At 38.6% G+C, this 22,314-nt stretch overlaps 1 protein-coding gene across 1 annotated transcript; it reads right to left on the reverse strand.

The window, feature by feature from the left end:
* Nucleotides 1–2,169: 2,169 nt before the first annotated feature.
* LOC149844798 (O-fucosyltransferase 23-like) lies at nt 2,170–3,646 on the reverse strand. Its single transcript, XM_089986305.1, has one exon. The coding sequence runs from the start codon at nt 3,644–3,646 to the stop codon at nt 2,438–2,440; it is 1,209 nt and encodes a 402-aa protein (XP_089842431.1). The 3' UTR covers nt 2,170–2,437.
* Nucleotides 3,647–22,314: the final 18,668 nt, after the last annotated feature.

Genomic DNA, 22,314 nt, shown 5'->3' on the forward strand with positions numbered 1-22,314 from the left:
TACGAACCTACGTGCATGCAATAAATGTAACTTCGTATGTATAAAAACTTTGTTTCACATTTGAGGATCCTTTTCGCATAACATTAGGGTTTCTTGGTGATGGTTTTGTGGTCCCCAACTTGTGTGGTCCTCAAACTGTTTCTCCTGACAAATCTTTTCAACGAGTTTTGCAGTGAGGTGCCATTATTCTTGCTTGATCTCCGTTGCACGACGGCATATCATCATCAAGTTTTTTTAGCATCCGACACATTATCGACAATGAGATTTTTCAGTAAGCATAAGTTTCGTTCATTGTAACATTTGAATCGGTTATTTTAAGAAACAATGACATGAATCAATTATTTTGTGAAAGAATAAAATGATTTTTAAGTTAATTTTACATATTCAATAACTTATTTTATTTTTTTATTTAATTCAATTTTATGTGAGTCTCCTTTGCCTTCTTTTTTATTTGAATTTGGTATGCTTCTATCTTTGTTACTTATTTTTTGTTTATCTTGTATTATAAAGATGATGAGAGAACAATGGTTTAAGTTATTTTTGCATTTTCAATAACCTATTATATTTTTCGTAATTTAATTTCATGTGAGTCTCCTTTGCTTGCTTGTTTATCTTTATCTTTAAATTTGATTGTTTAGGAAATTGTTTATCTTGCATCATAAACAAGACAAGTGAAGAAAGTGTCATGGAGGCACCAACACTTACTGGTCGATCAGGGAAACATGTAGGATATGTACATGCTACAATAAAGAAACAGAACCCCAAACTAAGGGATGTCTGCCATGATAACAAAACAATTTGTAACCTATATGAATGTTTTAAGGGACAACTGCAATATGACACTTGAATAAAGTAACAGTTACAGGATCATGCTCATAGGCCATCATCTACAGTGAGGACTTGGTTCAATGTATTGTCTCTACAGTCTACAACATTATATGCAGAGAAAAAAGCATAATTCCTTTCCTGGCATTCCAATATCCAAAGCATAAAGAAGAAATGATGAGCTTCTCATGAAAAAATATTAAAATTTCTGCACAGCAGAAGCTAATGACGCAAACAAAAGGACCAGACCGTGACCAAATAAGATATAGCCTAAAAAGATGGCACATTTGGAATGCATGCACAATTCAACATAAAAGTGAAAGAGAATGAGAAATTGTTCTAGTAGCATCACACAGTTGACAGAAGTTAAGCGCTTGATTCAAAATAAAGCTAACAACTCTAGCTGCACTTGTGAATTGGAACAAAGCATCTTGGAGGGTAAGATTTGTTTTGTTCAGGAGAATGGCCTGCTAAAATCCTGCTTATTTGTCCAGGAATAAAGCTCCTTCAGTAGCTGCTCGTTACTTGGGTTCAGCATTTTCCAGAAGGCAACAGATTCCCAATTGTGCTGATGTGTGTGCAATGTACATGAGTGTTCAATTGAAAATAATAACAACCTCAAATCAAAGCAAGGGATAGATTAGTATTTAACGTATAGTGGAATCACTAATGCGGTTGACATTCCGCTAGACATTTCTGTAGAGCAGACGAAATAGTTTCTGAATTATGAATATAATTTGATGCCAAAATACGTCAACTTTGCATAATAGTTAACAGTAACAAGACTACAACAAGCAAGTGAAGTAGTTAGTGGCCAATGTGTAAGATGGAATGCATTAGTATGATAGGAAAAACACTAGTGAATCAAGAATCCATAAAATTAAATCATATTATCATCAAGCCTTTTCGCATTGACATATGATTATTTTTCCAAGAAAAAGAATGTGATTATCTACCTTTGTAATAAAGCATTACTAAATAAATACAGAAACTGCATAAGGATTAAAAATGCTGAAAACGTAGACATGTTTGAATGTGTATGCATAAACACACCCTCATCCACATCTATGGAGATATGACATTCAAATAAGGTTTGGGCTGAAATATTAATTGACAAAACATGATTTCTGGAGGAAACTACTTATAAAATTTACACATTAGCACGGTGTAAATTAACTAAATAAAACTATGGTGCAAAAAAAATGAATAAGGAGAAAATTTGCAGACAAACTTTCACTACACAAATGGATCCCAGAAATCAAAGAATTCCAGACATGATAACATGCAACTGCTGGTAGCAGGCAATCCACGTTTGTGCCCTTTTCTGAAAAAATCTTTAAGGTATTATGTCATACTCCACCGAAATCCCAGCTTCTATTCACATGTGACAATGATTACAAATCTTTAATGATATAAACAATTAAAACGGAAAACTTTATGAACCTGCAATCATTTACAAAAAAGAATCGTGTAACTTATCTCCAAAAGATATAGCAAATAGGTCGAGCACATTTGTACCCCTTACTAATATGCAGAGCTTCTTGGACACTACATCACAACCCTAGGTCTTCATGAGAAAAAGAATCTTACAATAAGATGGAAAGCTGCGCTTTCAGCAAACAAGTTTGTTGGTCCCATAGCTGATAGCATGCAAGCTTGAATCAGACATATTCGTCGTCCATCTCTGTGGTCCTCCATATTCACTCAATATGTTGTACGCATAAGAAGCCCCAGTTAAGCCAACAGTTTCCATGCCACATGAACCTGAGATACCAGACCTGATCAATTTCTGTGTTCTCTCAAGCACAATTAGGCTGGAAAATGTAGAGAAACTGTTACCCACGAATACATCTGCTCTCAAGCAGACATCATAGTCTATTGCAGACTGAATGAGGTAAGGGTACTTTTTGTAGATATCCCAGACCCCCAATTTCTTCTTCTCGAATGGAATAATACCCTCCTTCCAACCGCTCAAGATTGATGAGTCTTCTAACAGGTCATCAGCAACTGCTAGATAAATGACAACTGGTAATTTTAGACTGCTAATATCTGCCACCCTTTCCATAATCTCCTCTTTACTACTGCAAATCTGGCTTATGTTAGATCTCTGCTCAAGCTTCTTACAGTGAATCATCCAATCTTTCTCCACCCTCATGTGGACTGCAACATAAGGTGCTGGTATTCGTGCAGAAGCTGCATTGTTTTCCAGATTGCTTCCAAGATTCCTAAGCTTGGATACAACTTTTCTAGCTTCTGATGCTATTTCATCAACTAATACCAGACATTCAAACACTCTTGCATAATCTTTGACCGGCCAATGGTCATGCCAAAGGAAAGGATTTTTTCCAACAATTTTTATGACCTCATTCTCATCAAATGGGTTCTCTCTATACTGTTTCAATTGGGCCAAATCTCTCTCTACAGTCCACCTTCTTCCTTCCCCTTTTGTGAGCAGAAACGGCTTGCTTTGATTTGAAACACTTGAGAACCGGCCCAGTCTAACAAACCCGTGACAGAGGGAGTTAAACTTCTCGAAAGAGAATATTTTATCAAAGTCGATTGGTTCCAACCGATCAATTTCTTTATAGAACAAAGAAGCACTCAAGCTCGGCATCAAAAGTGTCCGGTTCAAAAACTTTGCAGTCAAACAAGCTCTAGCAAAGGCAATCTTTTGATTATTCAAGCCCCAAACTATCTGAGGAACCACCAAAAAATTGTCTCTCCTAATTCCTACGTCAGAATAAATTGAAGGAACAGGGACCCAATTGAAGTATCCATGTCCTATCCCCACAAACTCATGGAACGAACCCACAGTAACCATTCGGAAAAAGAGTGCAATGAAGACCAACAAGATACATTTAGAAATCACTGAATTGATCCGGTGGCCAGAGGTGAATTTTAAACGTTTACCACCTGGAGAATCCATGGAAAAACAACAACTATACCAATCATGCTCTTCTCACTCCAACAGCCCTGATACAAAATTTAGAGTTTCAGCTTCCCCAGGAATCAACAATCAAATCTCATGGAGTTTGACTCAACATAAAGCCAAATAGCAACCAAAGATTCAACTGCTGTTGAAAGAAAGCATAATTGACATTAGTTTTTTCCCAGTAAAATTATTAACCAAATCAGGATTCTAATTTTAGTTAGTTATCATCGAAAAAGTAAAGAATTTACCTAGAAATGGAGTAGAAAAAAGAAAACCTTATAAAATCTTCAAGAATTTTATTTTTTTCATATACCCAGAAATCATGATCCTTGATATTTACAAAAAGAATTGGAAACACCCAATTGCGGAAACAAAAGAAAAAGATTACACGGCCACCTAAATCAACAGAAAACCAACAAATTTGGAAGAAAAAGAGATTCCCATCGAGTGGCTTCAAATATAAAAAAGCACTCTTGATTTTTTGCAAAACATAAAATTAATTTATTTTTTGAATAACAAATCCTTTTCATTTCTTCCAGTCATGAAAAAAAGGACCAAAAGGGAGGATGTTGAGGGAATAGAAGAAAGAAAAAGTGTAAAGTACAAAAGAAGAAACAGTCTAATAACAGAGGAGAATGAAGGCAACAAATCTACCTGGTTTATATGTAAGCCTGGATATGGGAAGGCCACATGCTGCTGCAGGGGGAGATGATGAATCCCGCAAATGGGGGGTGTAAATGCTTAAGCCAGAGTGATCCACCCCAGAAAAGCAAAAGTAGTTTATATTTGTGGACGACAATTACAGTTTCACCCATTCTGATAACCAGTGTCCATCGTATCATTGTCTTTAATTCTTTAATATTATTTTTATGTCCTATGTGATCTTTTTTTAAAGGATTATATATCTACAATGTTGAATGACAAAATAAGGCCACTTGAGTTTGTGCACCATATGCTTGACAAAGCCAAAATGCGCTGGCTTTGACTTGGTTTTGTTTAAGTTGCCTGCAATTACGGTTGCACTTGCACCACTCTGATAATTGACATAGTATTTTTGTTTTGTTATTATATGTTCAAATGTTGATGGTTTGTACCGCCATGCTTGACAAGCCAAATGCTTGAATTTGATTTGCTTTAGTTTCAAGTTTATCTGCAATTACAGTTGCACCATGCCCACAAGGGCTCCAACACTTGGCCGAAAGTTGGATGAGCAGAGTGCACGTCTTTTTGGTATGGATGGCACTGGTTCACATTTGAAATGTGATGCTAACTCAAGCGGGTTTTGTAATTTTTGAAAAGGTCAGCCGTTTTTATAAATATACCAAATGTTAAAGGTGTTTTTATAGTTTTTATAATCAGTTTATTGGGCATTGTCAAATGTCAAGGGTAGAACTGAGATTACACAATCCATGAAGGCTTTTCATTTCCAAAATCGAAGAAGAGGATGATGGCATGGTGGGGGCACCAACGAGGGCTCCCCGTGGTCGGTAGAAGCTGTCAGTGCACGTCTCCTTGTGGTGGGACGTTGCAGTTTCAAACCCGGTGGGGTCTGCCTAACCTCAACTTGCCTTTAAAAACTAAGAATAATGTGGGGGCACCATTAAAGTTGAATGCACTTCTGCCTCCTGCCTTAAGTACTTCTCTTAAGACATGTCAGTGAGGAAGATGAAAAAATGATAAGAGGCACTTTTGTCAGAGTGGTACACTGCTGCAATCTTGAGGATGCCAAAAAAAAAGAAAAGAAAAGCTTCACCAGTGCCAAACCAAACGAGCCAGGATCAGGTGCCATCACATGGCACACTTTGATGGCACACTTTGAAAGTGTGCCATGTGATGGCACCTGATCATGGATCAAACCAAAATAGTAAACGCGCACTGATTCCTGAGGTAGTGCGGGCTGTGTCACGAGGACACGGTTAAACCGACATGGGACACGACATTTTTATGTAATTTTCTTTTTTATTATAGTAGTATCCAAGACGACACGATAGAGCAATGTTGTCAGCATCTGTATCGGCCCTGAATCGTTTGAACAACGATTCAAGCAAATGTCGGATACCGATTCTCAAGTGAATCGTTTTGAATAGTCTAAAAAGTAATTAAAAAATATTTTATGTCAATCAGAATATGACATGTGTTAAAAATTTTAAAATAATATTAAAAAATTTAATTTTAAGTGTTTTTTATATTTATTAAAAAATAGCCCATTCAGGTTAGTATCGTATCGATTTTCGGTTGACGATACGTATCCAGCAATATAGAGAGTATGTTGGAGTATCCTTGTGACATATGTAACGAACCCAGCAGCTCGTGACTCGGCTGGATTCAGATAGTCGTGAACTCATTCCTGATCGGTTCATATAGCTGATGAGCCAAGCCTTAAACAAGCTGATCCTGATTCCTGAACACAGGGTGTTTGGCTTAGCTCAACTGGGAGAGCTGGTATATATATATATATATATATATATATATATATATATATATATATATATATATATATATATATATATATATATATATATATTTTTGTGTAATATATAAAAAGATATTATATTCTCTGTATAAACAGCATGAACACGAGCCAGCTCATGTTCCACTCGTCTCATTCTGGGACAAACCGAGCTCGAGCTCAGCTAAATACAAATACGAGCCAAGTTATGAGCTCAGTCCAGTGGTAAACTAGCCGAGTATGAACATATAACCTGTTTGGTTCGTTTGGCTCATTTATCAGCCCTGGACACATAGCTAGTGGGTCGAGGTTGAGTAGACTTAGTCCAGATGAGGAGTCATGACAGACTAGAATGCAGGGGTGCAAATAGGTTGGAGCTCTGATCTGGTTCCAAGCTGAATCCGGTCCATATTATCGGATCAAGATAATTCACATGCAAATCTGATCGAATTTAGAACAAATAATGTTGGGCTTGGTCAAATCCGAGTCAGAATCGGATAAATAAATAGGTTCGAAGCGGGGCCTGAGCCAACCCGTTTTATATATTTCATGTAAAAACCAATATATGGTTTGCGGATAGGTCAGACACAATCCAGATCTGGAATTCAACTGTGTTTTGAGTCAGATCCAGATCCAAAGGCAGGCCCACTTGTTTGAAAGTTGAATCTAGTGTGGGTCAACCTCGACCCGACCCATTTGCAACCTCGCTAGCATGGCTAGTAGCAGTTTGATGAATGTCTGGCTCTGTTTGACCAAAGTTTAGGATGCGCAGCTATAGCTATCTTAGACGAGTCAACGACCAAGACAAGGTGAGCCTTGGAAAGCTTCGGTAACCTGCCAAGCTTGCAACGAGTCAACGCAAAATCAATGAGTCAATTTGCGTTGCAACTGGGACAGCCATGACTCTAGCTGGAATAAACTTGGTCAAGACTACTTAAATGAAGAAGTCTAGGTAAGGTTCAGCCAAGTCAACTGAGTCAATTGGTCATTGGTCAACGATCATATCTAGACCGGGCATATGTCTGCGCTCGGATCAAACTTGGAAGGGTTGGGCCATTTGAAATGCATCTCCAAGTAATAAGTTTGACTGTGTGAGCTTTGTGGTTCAAGTGATTCCATTTGACTTTGACTTTTACAATATAAATCTGGTCAAAATATTCTTTGCACCGGCTCTACGAGAGCCATTCCTCTTGAGTCCATTATTTGACTTGGTTGATTTGCTTGGTCTTTAAGCCATGAGGTTGACTGGAGTGGGAGGCTCGCCTGCAGCAGCGTCAACTTGGACTTGGTTTGATACAAATTATCACTTTGTGCTTAGCTAACGACTTGACGAACTGATTTGGCTTGCTAAAACTCAGTTGACTCAGCCAATATGGAAGATCAGGTCTTGGCTAGGCTCAATTCAACCAATGCTGGCTAATACCTATCTTTACCTTTGACCAGGAGGCAGTCCATGAATCATCAAAGATTGTCATGCTTAATCAAGGAAGCCTTTTATAAACAAGGTCTCCCTTGATTCAGCTCAGTTATACTTGACTCGGGATGGTTCATCCGGGACCCGATCCGAGCCACTTGTCCCTTTTGTACTACCCTTTCACAAATCCAGAGTTTGACTGAGCTCATGACAAACCTAAGTCAAAGTCAAAGACAAATTTTAGCTCTGAACACAGCACTGACCATCCAATTTGCCGTACAAAGTGCAAGTAATTAAAATGTCCATGTAAGTTTGTTTTGCTTGTACAACCACTACAAAAAAACAGTTGATTAGCGACGGAATTTAGCGACGGAGTTATATCGTCGCTACTTAGCGACGGATTAACGAGAGACATGAATCCGTCGCTATATTTGGAGAATTTTACGAAACTAGCGACAAATTATATTCCCTCGCAAAATCCGTCGCTACGTAGCGACGGATTGTGCGAGAGAATATTTTGTCGCAATAAATACGGCAGTTAGCGACGGCTAAAATTCCGTCGCAAAATAGCGACGGCCTAGGCGACGGAATATTTTCTGTCGCCTTTTTCGTTTTTTGAATTACGATGGCTTATCGACGGAATTAATCTGTCGCTAAGCCGTCGCTAAATGTCGCATTACCCCTAATCCCAGCCCTCTTTTTCCTTTCTCCTTTCGCTGCTCCCGCCCGCCGCCCTCTCCCTCCTGCCGCCCTCTTCCTTCGGCCGCCCTATACATCCCGTCGACCTCTCTGTCGGCCCCCACCGTTCGCCGGAAGTCGATCTCCGTCAACCTTCCGCCGCCGCCGCTGCCCGGAGCAACCGCAGATATTTCACCGTTAAATGGATTGGGGGTCGACCCCCTGCGTTTTTCGGCAGGGGGTCGACTCCGCCAGGCGGTTGACCCCGGTAGGGGGTCGACCCCCTGCCGTGTCCGGTAGGGGGTCGACCCCCTGTCGTGTCCGGTCGGGGGTCGACGCCCTGTCGTGTCCGACCGGGGGTCGACCCCCTGTCGTGTCCGGCAGGGGGTCAACCCCTTTTGATGTCTGGCAGGGGGTCGACCCCGGTAGGGGGTCGACCGCCTGCCGTGTCCGGCCGGGGGTCAACCCCCTGCCTTGTCTGGCAGGGGGTCAACCCCCTGCCGTGTCCGGCCGGGGTCGACCCCCTGCCGTGTCCGGCCGGGGTCGACCCCCTGCCGTGTCTGGCCGGGGTCGACCCCCTGCCGTGTCCGGCCAGGGGTCAACCCCCTGCCTTGTCCGGCAGGGGGTCAACCCCTTTTGATGTCCGGCAGGGGGTCGACCCCCTGCCGTGTCCGGTCGGGGGTCGACCCCCTGCCGTGTCCGGCCGGGGGTCAACCCCCTGCCTTGTCCGGGGGTCAATAAAGTGTTTCAAAATGGTGCATTCTCTCTGAAATGTTTTAACAATTTGCCAAAATCCTCTTATTCTCGACTTTTTAAAGATATTTTTGTTCTGCAATTAAATATAGTATGATTATCGTAAATTATTTTTGTGAACATTACACAAAATATGTAAACCTTCTTTAATTAAGCACTCTTGACGTATGCTCGAAAATATGGTATGACCTTCCCAAATAGTTTTTTGCATCACCCAAAATGTGTTAACATATACTCCAAAACGTATGTCCACCAATATGGTATGATCGTCGCAAATCATTTTTGTGAATGTCGTTCAAAATGTGAACCTTTTTTAAATAAACACTCTTGAGGTACGACTGTAAATATGGTACGATTGTCGCAAATCATGTTTGTGAATGTCATCAAAAATCTGCAAACCTCTTTTAACTATATTTCTCATCGTATGTATGCAAATATGATATGATTGTCGCAAATCATTTTTGCAAATTTCACCTAAAATATGTGAATCTCTTTTAACTAGTTTTTTCAACGTACGTTCACAAATATAACACGACATTCACAAATCATGTTTATGAATGTTTTCAAAATCTATGAACCTCCTGTAACTAAATAGTTACCTTTATAAATCATTTGTTTAGAGTGAGATACCATTTTTTTTCATGGTATTTGATTCACCTCCTGTAACTAAATAGTTACCTTTATAAATCATTTGTTTAGAGTGAGTTTTTTTTCATGGTGACTTCATTTTAAAACATCATTTTTTTGTGCAGATTTCTCAACGAAACTCGCTTGTGCCCCGCCACCCGTGGTAAGTAAGTGACAAAAACAATGCAAATCGGGTAAATACCCGTGGTGAGTAAGTGATGCAAGCGCATCACATGTTATTTAATTTATTGAATGTAACACTTTATTGTTCACACACTCACTTAGTTATTGATATCTAGGACTGCTTTGTTGGAGTTCAGAGATCATGCTGAGCATGATTTTAATGTATGAATATGGAAGTGTTCTTATTTTTTGAGTACGGAGTCCATGCTAGGCATGGTAGTAGTTAATGGGATATTGAAGTGTGTTTGCTGCAGGTACATGTTTGAGATTTGTTTGATATGAATTATTTCGATGTATTGTAATGTTTGATGTGATTGTATCCATGCTTACATGTAGTTACTTTCAATTTGATTATGTCTACCATGTGAAATTGTATACTGAAAGCATGCTTCAAATGAATGTATCGTGTCATGAATAGTTTGCACATGAAAATATTAAGTTATCAATGCATGCATCATAATTCTTGTGATTGTATGACATCATATATTGCATGATAAATTTGATATTTTCTTCATCATAGCATTCTGATGGTTCTCTTTTAACTGGTTAGGATACTATTAGCAACATCATACGACAAAATGACTGCAAACCGTGAATGGATGTACCGTAGGATAGTGGACAATGAGTTATCGCATGAATATATGGATGGTGTTGACAGTTTTATTGAATTTGCAACGGCAAGTGTCAGTACAGTAGATCCCACAAGTCGGATTAGGTGTCCCTGCAAGATTTGTAAGAATAATCGATTTGTAGAACCTCATGGCGTTAGACATCACCTATACAGGAAGGGTTTTGTGAATGATTAGCAGAACTAGACATTTCATGGAGAAGAATTTAGAAACGATTTTGATGCACGGGTGAATGTGGTGCACGATAATCCATATACGAATTTGATATTTGATGCCGCAGGAACAAAACTGGGTTTTGCTATGAGTTCTAGTGATGTAAGAACTGCCATAGATGAAGAATCACCAAACGATGCAGCTAGTAGATTTTATGATTTACTTAGAGATGCTGATGAGCCACTTTGGAACGGTTGTGAGAGTCACACTATCTTGTCTGCATGTCATATCTCCATTGGCCGATGAAACATTCATAGAGGAATGTGATCCAAATGATGTACCAAGTGGATGGGCAAACAATGAAGAAGAAGAAGAAGAAGAAGAAGAAGAAGAAAGTCAAACTAGTGACGAGGAAGAATTCTCAAACTAGTGAGCAAAATCTTATACTACAAACCTCTATTTAAATGCATTGCAATACTTGATGTGAGTTGTATTGCAATACTTGGTGTGAATGATTAAAAATTTTATTTGAATGTATTGTAATACTTGATACGAATGATTCGAATGCATTGTAATACTTGATGTGAATTATTTCAATTATCTGAATGTATTATAATTTATGCAACGAATGATTTGAATTAGTGCAATACTTGATGTGAATGATTTGAATTATTTGAATGCATTGCAATGCTTGATGTGAATGACTTGAATGCATTGTAATACTTGATGTGAATTATTTGAATGTATTGTATGACATATGTTATTTGTTAGAATATGGTTCATGGAGGTTATAGTGGTCGCTCATCCAGTAGTAGCCAGGCTCAGCCTTCATCTTCACGGGCTCCTGTGATAGGTATATCATATAACTAATTGGATGCTTGATTAGTTCAAATGCGCATTCTGAGAATTTCTAATGTATTTTTTTACAGATGATGTTGCGCCTGTACACGACCCACCTACACCAGTTGATCACACAAGTCAACAGCCAACACAGGAAACATGGTCTTCTCAGGCTGGCACAAGAAGACTCATTCGAATAGTGTATATCGATAATCGACCGTAAGTATTTTGTTTTCAATTATTGCATATCTTTTAAATATTTTATATTGATATTTACTGTGTAACAGTTCATGTGCAACACGAGGTTTGAGCCACAAGAAGTAGTACGGGAGATTAGGAATTCACTTCTTCAACATCTACCAGGACCAGTTGCTCAATGGAAAGAGTACCCAAAGGAGGTGTTAGACAGATTGTGGTCCTCATTCATGGTATACAGTTGTTCCTCATAGTTAATGTGTTTCATAGTTAATTTATTTAAGCAATGTCTACAGAATGACTGAAAATATTTGTCGGCTTCGAATCGCTTCACAACTACGGTGGAAGAAAATGATGCAAGGAAGGTGTGGCAGAAGGTGGCTGCCAATCGATTTGCAGACATGCTGCACACTATGAAGACTGCAGCAAAAAAAACATCTGGCGTAGTAGATGATCCATTACTGTGGAAGGGCCATGGTCCTATTACTATCAGGAGAGATTACTGGGATGAAATGTGCGACAAGTGGGCGGGAGATGCATTTAGAAATCGCTCTGCGAAGGCTGCACAAAATCGATCGAAGATGCCCGAAGCCCATCTACACACATGTGGATCTAAGACATTTGGGAGCCACTTAAAGAAAATGATAACTCATCAATATATAATATTAATTTTATAAGTATTGTTGCAAACTTGTGTATTAAATCTTTTGTCATTTAACTTCGCAGGAAGCAGAAAAAGGAGGCAGTGTACCATATAAAGATGTGTTTGTAGAAACACATAAACGGAAGACCACGGGAGTCTTCGTATCAGAGAAGGCGAGAACGACAACGGTATGTATTAATTCTATTAATAATCATTGCAATATATATGCAAGTTATCATAATGTTATCATTAATTATTAATGAATACTTTAAACATTATTTTGTAGGAGGCATATGAGCAACAGATGGTAGAGCGATATGGTGATGACGCTACTCAACATCCATCATTTGATCCTACAGCATGGGTGACTGCAGCAGGTGAACCCAAAAAAGGTCGCATATTCGGGTTTGGGAGTAATATGAACACTTCACCAGTTATTGGTTCTTCCAATTACGGCTCACCGACTTCTTACGCCGACATAAGCTCCAAGCAGCCGACTATTCTTTCCAGTGATGATGTACGCGAGATCATTAATGAATCACTGAATAACTACTTCCAATACACCGTCGCCCCCTTTCTCCGAAATGAGATCAAGGCCGCTGTTCAGGATAGGGGATCTTCGATTCCAGGTCCCTCTCAGGTATAATCACATATTCAGTTTTTTGTCTGCCTTAGAACACATATGAGCATAATCGAATCACATATATAACTTTTTGCCTGCCTAAAAACACATATGAGCATGTTATAATCACATATTCAGTTTTTTGACTGCCTTAGAGCACATATGAGCATGCTATAATAACATATAGAGTTTTTTTATTGCATTAGAGCACATATGAGCATGCTATAATCACATATAAAGTTTTTTTGCCTGCCTAAGAACACATATGAGCATGATAGAATCACATATAAAGTTTTTTTGACTGCATTAGAACACATATGAGCATGCTAGAATCACATATATAGTTTTTTGACTGCCTAAGAACACATATGAGCATATTATAATCACATATTCAGTTTTTTTGACTGCCTTAGCACACATATGAGCATGCTATAATAACATATATAGTTTTTTTACTGCCTTAGAACACATATGAACATGCTATATATCATTTATGATAGAATCACATATAAATTTTTTTGCTTTGCCTGCCTTAGAGCACATATGAGCATGCTATAATCACATATTCAATTTTTTGACTGCCTTAGCACACATACGAGCATGATCGAATCACATATATAGTTTTTTGCCTGCCTTAAAGCACATATGAGCATGGTAGAATCACATATAGAGTTTTTCTAGATGCCTTAGAACACATATGAACATGCTATAATCACATATTCAATTTTTTGACTGCCTTAGCACACATACGAGCATGATCGAATCACATATATAGTTTTTTGCCTGCCTTAAAGCACATCTGAGCATGGTAGAATCACATATAGAGTTTTTCTAGATGCCTTAGAACACATATGAACATGCTATAATCACATATTCAATTTTTTGACTGCCTTAGCACACATATGAGCATGATAGAATCACACACACACACACACACACACACACACACACACATATATATATATATATATAACTTTTTGTCTGCCTTAGAGCACATATGAGCATGATAGAATCACATATAAAGTTTTTTTGACTGCATTAGAACACATATGAGCATGCTATAATCACATATTCAGTTTTTTGACTGCCTAAGAACACATATGAGCATGTTATAATCACATATTCAGTTTTTTGACTGCCTTAGAGCACATATGAGCATGCTATAATAACATATAGAGTTTTTTTATTGCATTAGAGCACATATGAGCATGCTATAATCACATATAAAGTTTTTTTACCTGCCTAAGAACACATATGAGCATGATAGAATCACATATAAAGTTTTTTTGACTGCATTAGAACACATATGAGCATGCTATAATCACATATTCAGTTTTTTGACTGCCTAAGAACACATATGAGCATATTATAATCACATATTCAGTTTTTTGACTGCCTTAGCACACATATGAGCATGTTATAATAACATATAGAGTTTTTTTACTGCCTTAGAACACATATGAACATGTTATATATCATTTATGACAGAATCACATATAAAATTTTTTGCTTTGCCTGCCTTAGAGCACATATGAGCATGCTATATTCACATATTCAATTTTTTTACTGCCTTAGCACACATACGAGCATGATCGAATCACATATATAGTTTTTTGTCTGCCTTAAAGCACATCTGAGCATGGTAGAATCACATATAGAGTTTTTCTAGATGCCTTAGAACACATATGAACATGCTATAATCACATATTCAATTTTTTGACTGCCTTAGCACACATATGAGCATGATAGAATCACATATATATATATATATATATATATATATATATATATATATATATATATATATAAAACTTTTTGTCTGCCTTAGAGCACATATGAGCATGATAGAATCACATATAGAGTTTTTTTATTGCCTTAGATCACACATGAGCACATGATAGAATCACATATAGTGTGTAATTTATTTCATTATATTTTGTTTATCAATACTGACTGTTCTTTTCTTGTGTAGGCTGCTAGCGATAATCAGCGTAGTGGAGCTGAATGGACAGATAAAGACAATGAACAAGAAGACGCACAAAATCTTGGCGATGATTAGAGGACTGTGTTGAAGAAGTTCTATTTTTTTTTATGTTTCCTAATTGTAATTGTTGAATTGTAAATAATTAAACTTCTTAATTTTAAGGTGGAACGATTAATTGTTGTAGATTCTTGTTATATGATTTTTTTTGTGTGGTTTGTTTTTTATTTACAAGAAATATAAATTGTACAGGAAATAGAAATTGCTCGGTATTTAATTTTCAAATAATTTTTTTTTAATTTTTTTTCGTGTTTGCGATGGAACCATCCGTCGCTATTTATATTAATCTAGCGACGGCATAGCGATGGAAGTAAATCCGTCGCCAAGCCGTGGTCGCTGTTTAGTACCGGCGTATTGGCGACGGAATATAGCGCTCGTTATTCCGTCGCAATTAGCGACGGACCTGGTGATGAAATAATTCCGTCGCCAGTTAGCGTCGAAATATTCGCGACGTAAGCATACTGTCGCCTCGTTGTCGCTAATTCGTCGCTAACCATGTTAGCGACGGATTAACGACGGAATGTGGTCGTCGCTAATCTACTGCTTTGTTGTAGTGAACATGAGACATGTATCAGATTGGAGGATGAAGTGTCTGTTGTGGCACAAAATTGCTTTTATCATTTTGTCAACCACTTTACAGTAAGTTGAAGGATAGCGAGGGCGGGGTCATTCCTTGTTTCATGTCCTTCATCTCCTGTCCAAACAGTGTGATCCCGTTTTTCGCTGATCCACTGCATGCCATCCCTAGCACCCAAGATTACCCTGCCTTACGTGTCCCACTGATGCACCCTCGATTCGGAGGATGACCCAAAAAATTTTTATGTTACCTTATTCCTATTCAAATTAAGCTACTGAAAAAAGGATCCAAATGAATCTTTTATGGACCTGAATTACATGATGCTCCACTCCTGCATCACCCACTTTTGGATTTAAGACATTTTAAGTATCTTAGATATCCCATTTGCATGAAGGTCAGATTTGGCATTGGGCCATGTTAGATGCGGCCTTAAGCTACTTGTCATCCTTGAATAACCCAGCACAACATATTCCACAGTTGCAGTAAAGCACAACATTATTATTTTTTTTGTTATTAGAGGTTTTTACTGGCAAGCTTATTTAGTGTGCCAGTAAAAATCTTTTGCGGTCATTAAATTAACACCAGTAAAGTGTTTACTGGCGCTAAATAGCAAAAAAATAACTTTTTTTGGTGCTAAAATAGCACCAAAAACTGCATTTTTTTAGCATCATAGAAGACTTTTTTTTGGTGCTATTTTATCACCCGTAGAAACCCATTCATTAGCGCTAGTAAATGTATTAGCGGCGACACTTTAACTACCAAAACTACTGGTGCTATGTTAGCGCCAATAAAGATCTTTACTGACACTAATTCAGCACAAGTAAATGTCTGGTTTCTTGTAGTGCTAGACATAGAGTAAATGAGAAACAAACTTACAAACATACCTTACTAACAAAATAGACTCTGAAAGTGAGTAGAGCTATGTAACATACACACCTCTAAAAGGGCAAGACACCCGTATCTTAAATGTGTTGGTACGGGTGCAATACTTAGTGTCAGATGCAGTCAACCTTACCGGGGTCCATTTCTATTTGAAATTGGACTATGTTAACCCTAACTAAGTCTTGGTTTGTCTATTCATACACATATATGTGTATACATACACAAATACGTATTACAAAATATATATATATATATATATATATATATATATATATATATATATATATATATATATATATATATATTTGTAAATATCCGTAGGCCTCCACCAAAGTTTTTTTAAATTGCCATGTCACACCCACACTTATGTGACATTAGGAGTAGAGGAATAAGTGTAAGGCCCCCCTAAACAACCTAACTCCTTTGCAAAGGTCATCTACTGTACTACTAAAAGTGGGTTCATAAAAGGATCTTCTGCATGTAGCTTTCATCGGTTCTTCCTTCTATGGGTGTACGTAGAAGTACTGGCATTGTTACACTGCCACTACTGATGGTTTTTGGAACCAAGTTAGTCAAGCCCTACTCGCATGAATAACTTTGTCTAATAAATGACTGACATCTCTTCCAATGCTTGTTATCCGGCAATGTTCATTCTCACAATAGATATGCTACAACATTCTCTTGGGATTATGTAATCCATGAGAAAACAGATGACAGATGGGTTTCATATTTGGTGTTTGCCTTGGTCTATTAATTATTGCTCACTCTTCCTACACAAACCAACGTGACATGGGAAAATTCTTTGTTGGCTAACTCATTTTGCAATTATTTCATATAAACCTAAGTTCTGTATGATTTTGAACTTTCAAATCAATAAAAACAGTGGTCTATATTGTATCCATGAACAAGCTTCAGGTATGTGTGTGTGTATTACATGATTTATTTTTTATGTTCATTTTATTCTAGCACATAATAAAGTTTAAATCACTATACCGAATAAGTAAACTTGATTTGACAAATTTCATAGATGGATAATAAGACACAACAAAGACAAAAAGGAATCATAACAAGATAAATACAGTATTGACATTTTGAATATAGATGACCATTTTATGCCTTCAACCTGTGGATATGCAGCTTAGAGCCCATTCATATTGGAGAAAGGTCGCTAGCAGTAAAATATTTACCTTATTCAATTTGTACAAAATCTTCTCTTCTTGTGTCATCCTCTCATACTCCTTTTTCTTTTGCCACCGAAAGAACTTTTGCCACTTTATCATTGCCCTTTACCCCTTTGGATTCTTTTTCCTCAACTTGCTTTCCAGCTTATACTCCTTTGCTACTTTACTGATTTGAGCATTTTCTGAATTTGGATCATGAATTACTAGAAGCTTCTTAGATAAGTGGGAAGCTCGAACTAAATGGTATATTCGCACAATTTTTCTTGTGGACCTCACGAAGTTTGCATAAAATATATGTGGACTTCCTCATTCTTTAATAAAAATATATGTGGACCTCTTCATCCTCGCATAAAATATATGCAGACTTTCTCATCCTCGCATAAAATATATGCAGATTTCCTCATCCTTTGATAGGGAACCCTCTTTTTCTATGTTGCCTAAGAGGGTTGGGAGGACACCTATTTCTTTTGTGTCGCCTGAGAGGGCTGGGAGGGCATCCACTTCTTCTATGTTGCCTGAGAGGGCCAAAAGAGCACCCTATTCTTCTATGTCTATGTCGCCTGAGAGGCTCAAAACCCCCATTTTTATGCTTTTTCTTCTGTTGTGCCTCCAACTAAGGATACAGTGCACAGAGCGGCATCGCCAGTGACATCACTCTCATTGTTGGCCTTCGTTACCGGCCGACGATCAGTTAGAACCCCTCGGTGGCTGTAAAGCCCCAAAATCCCAACTTTGAAAAAATCTTTAGATTTTTAGGATTTTTTTTTTGAAAAATATTACGCAAGCAAAAAATTATAAGGAAAACTAGTTGGAAAATTTGAGGTGGATTACAGAATGAACAACGAGAAGAAATATTTCATTTCCAAAGGTTTACACGATTGAGACAGAATAATTTATACATCTTCCATGAACAAAATGTCTCCCAATATAGGAGGATCCCCAAAACCACTGCCAAGATCTCCAAAATTCAAAGTGTGGGTCCAATCCCCTGCTGCACATCGGCACTATCACACCTTTATCAAACATCACCTGTATCCCCATAAAACGGGGTGAGTACTCTTGCGAGTTGGTGAGATAATATCGACAACTATCTATTTACGTAAAACATGAGCAAGCTAGCATGAATTTGCAATTATCAACAAAGCTAACATTTACAACAATCTAGCATGAATCACAATTATCATCAAGGCTAACATTTACAACAATCTAGCATGAATTGCAATTATCATCAAGGCTAACATTTACAACAATCTAGCATGAAAGGATAGTTAGAAACATTTTCAATAATTAACGAGTCCAACTATATAGTAACTAACATGCTTTAAACAATGAAATTAAGCAATTAAACAAGTAAGCAACTAGGAAGCAACCTATGATATAAACATTAACTCATAAGTTAGTAGTTAGAAAGTTAGTTTAATTGTTCTATCTTGATTACTTCTTCAGGTACGCAAAGAAACCTCGTATTCTATAAAAAATACCGTTGACATTTATTATTCTATGTTATGTGGTAACCAGAGTACCTACAATCCGAGTAAAACCTCATGCGGGCAGCTCGTGGCTGAGAGAAAACCTCACATAGGTAACAGATTGCAATCCACACTACTAGAGTAGCTGAGGCACCTTAATAGGTCACCTTGACCTCCCTAACTCTGAGTGACTGGAGGCCAAAGGATGCCTTTGCTCCTTAAAATGTGTCGTAAAATCGATCGGTCACTCAGGGTTGTACCATCCATCCTCTCCAAGGTGAACCATTTTGTGAATGGGCGACTGGGCGGTTTATCTTTTTAGGGCTACAGTTAGTACACATTCTCTTATCTCGAGGTACTTAGGCTCATCTGACCTTGTGTTCCCCGCAGGGCAACACGAACAATACTCAAAGGTCTAGCCCACCTATTCACATGCTTAAGCCTCACACGGCTTTAAAAGATCTCTTCACCTATGAAGGCGACTATAACACATTCATTATTTAGGGGTTTATGACACAACTAGGACAAGTGAGCTCTACTCACAAAATAGGTACATCGCCCAACACAACTCGCCATGGAGTTCCAAACATGCATCAAGGTATAAAAAACAAGTGTCATAACCCTACTGTGATGTTCTTGTCCCCTTGACACTCGGGACAAACCAAATGTCAAATGTGCATCATGTATCAAATATAAGCACACACAGAACCATTAAAGCATTCATTGCATGCTAAGAAATACTGTTAAGTATAAGACACTTGATTATAATCATACTCAATTCATCACAGTCTCGTTTAGTGACATGAGGTGCAAGTGACAAGTGTTTATTTATGTTACAACATTGATATTTCATGCCAGATCATATTCATTGCATACGAGTGCACGTGACACAAGTCATTTAATCATACATATTGTGAAAAAAGCTACAACATTGATATTCCATGTCACATCATATCCTAATTTAAATGCTTGCGCTATGTCGCTTTAATCCAGACATATGGTCTAACACATGCTTCTATAGGCAATTTTGCACCAGTGTCAGGCTTGTGTGAGAAGTGCATGTGACATAGCATAGTGTGGAATTTTACGATACTTGAATATCATACTCCTAATGGGAAAATTTATGTGTGTGTCATATCACATTCATCATGCTATAATAACCATTTTAATGGTTTCGAATCATGTCATTTCAATCCCATCGAGCATGTATTTTCGACAATTTCTTAAATGTACAAAAATGCAAATTGTACCAACTAATTATGTCACATATGCTTCATATCAAGATCGTACTAATATGTACAAGTGTGAAGTGTACCTTAACAATAAAATTCATTGCTCAAACAACCATAATTTTTGCTTAAAATTCTTGAATCATTCCACACGTGTTATCACATCAATATTTCTGTATCATATCATGCTCATTCGTATACTTGCAACCGTGTCAAGATGTACGACAAGTGCATGTGGTTTGAGTCATTCTATCACGCATATGTAAAAAGCTACTACATTTGAACATCATAGTTAACATTGTAAATTCCACATTCGTGCTTAAAAATGATATATCGCGTTCAAGTTGCAGTACTCTTTATTCGGCTCTAACTAGGCTTCTTAATGTGAATGCATCCAAAGGATGTCATAGGTGTGGTGAGTTTGCAGCACACGTATAAGTGCATATATTCATTGCCTAAGCGATGACCTTACCAGCATGGCATTGACAACTACCGAAAATACCTATACTGCAGGAAAATTGCAGTAGCTATATGTTGCCCAACGAATGCCAAAAGCATACGAAATTGGCAGCAAACTGCTTGCTGCCAAACATGTGTAAAACACATCGAATGGTCATCGCAGCAATGCACTTGCTGCCATGAACTCAAAGTGTGCAGGGAAAACACAGCCTGCTAACAGCTGCCAGCAAGCACCCTGCTACAAGGGGTTTGTTGAGCACGAGGTGCTGCCAGCAAGCACCTTCTATGCAGAAAACTACCGCAGCTAGGTGCTGCCATACGGGTGCCCAATGCATACAAAAATTACAGCAACCCGTTGCTATCGTGCAAGTGTGTTTCTGCAATGAGGTGGCAGCATCTGAGATGCTGACACAATTTCCATCAAGCTAGAAAGAAAGGCAGCAGGGTAGTGCTGCCCAACAACGCATCCGATATGTCAGAGACAACAGCGAGAGGTATGTTGCCATACCTCCCATCCCTGCGACACAGATCACAACACATAAAGTGCTGACACAACAGCCATACGACGGGAATCTCCAGCACTTAAAGTGTTGTTAAGTAGGCGCCCTAAATGCGGAACAAGGGTTGGTGAAGGGTCTGACCCATAGGGTTAGTTTCCCTAAGCTATTGGGTGCACTGGTTCTTGCCGTTTTCGCATAGGAGGAGATCAAAGGTTAGCTATGCAAGTGCGACAATTGCTGCCCTTGCTAGGCAGGGTTGGAGGGGCATGTAACCAGCCCATGGCTGGGCTAGCGCACAGCCTGGTCTGGCCTGACATGCAAGCCCAGACCCACCGGCTGATGTGCGGGAAGAAGCCATGCAGCTTGTAAGCAAAGACTGTTCGGACTCAAGGAGTTGGAGCGCCCAACAGCTGAACCGACAACCCATGAGTTGCTACCACAACTAGGTTGATACACACGGCATGGTCAGCCCACTGACCAGCTGGTCCGGGCTCACCTGCTCAGCCCAAAATGAGAGTTGAGAACAACTACAAGGAGGAGAATCTGATATGCATCTTCTCTCTCTCTCTCTCTCTCTCTCTCTTTTAAAGATTTACTTGGCATGCTATCATTAATATGTATATCCTTTTTTTTTTTGTGTGTAAGTAGATACCTTCACAACGAAGCAGATCCTAGTGAGTTGGGCTGCTAGGGGTCCCAACTGGATTTCACCCAACTCGGCCCAGCCGAGTGAGCGCACCCACCAAGCGGCTGAGCAAAAAGAGCACCCAAGTCTGGTCTGAATGGACCATACCATGGGTTTGCTGATCTGGACAATAGGACCAGGTCTGAACCATGGGGTTCAGACCATGGTTAGGGTCTTCCAATAACTGAAACCCTAATCAGAGAAAAAAAAAGAGAAGGATGGGCACCAAATGCATTTTGTAAAGAAATTATGTTTTTGAAAGTTGGGTGCCGGAATGGCACCCCTTGCATCCATGACTGAAGGAGGTGCGGTCCAACACCATGTTGTTAAGCTACTTAGGCTTGGGGT

The sequence above is a fragment of the Nuphar pumila genome, chromosome 2 (genome assembly GCF_984573655.1).
Source record: "Nuphar pumila chromosome 2, dmNupPumi1.hap1.1, whole genome shotgun sequence".
NCBI classification, from domain to species: domain Eukaryota; kingdom Viridiplantae; phylum Streptophyta; class Magnoliopsida; order Nymphaeales; family Nymphaeaceae; genus Nuphar; species Nuphar pumila.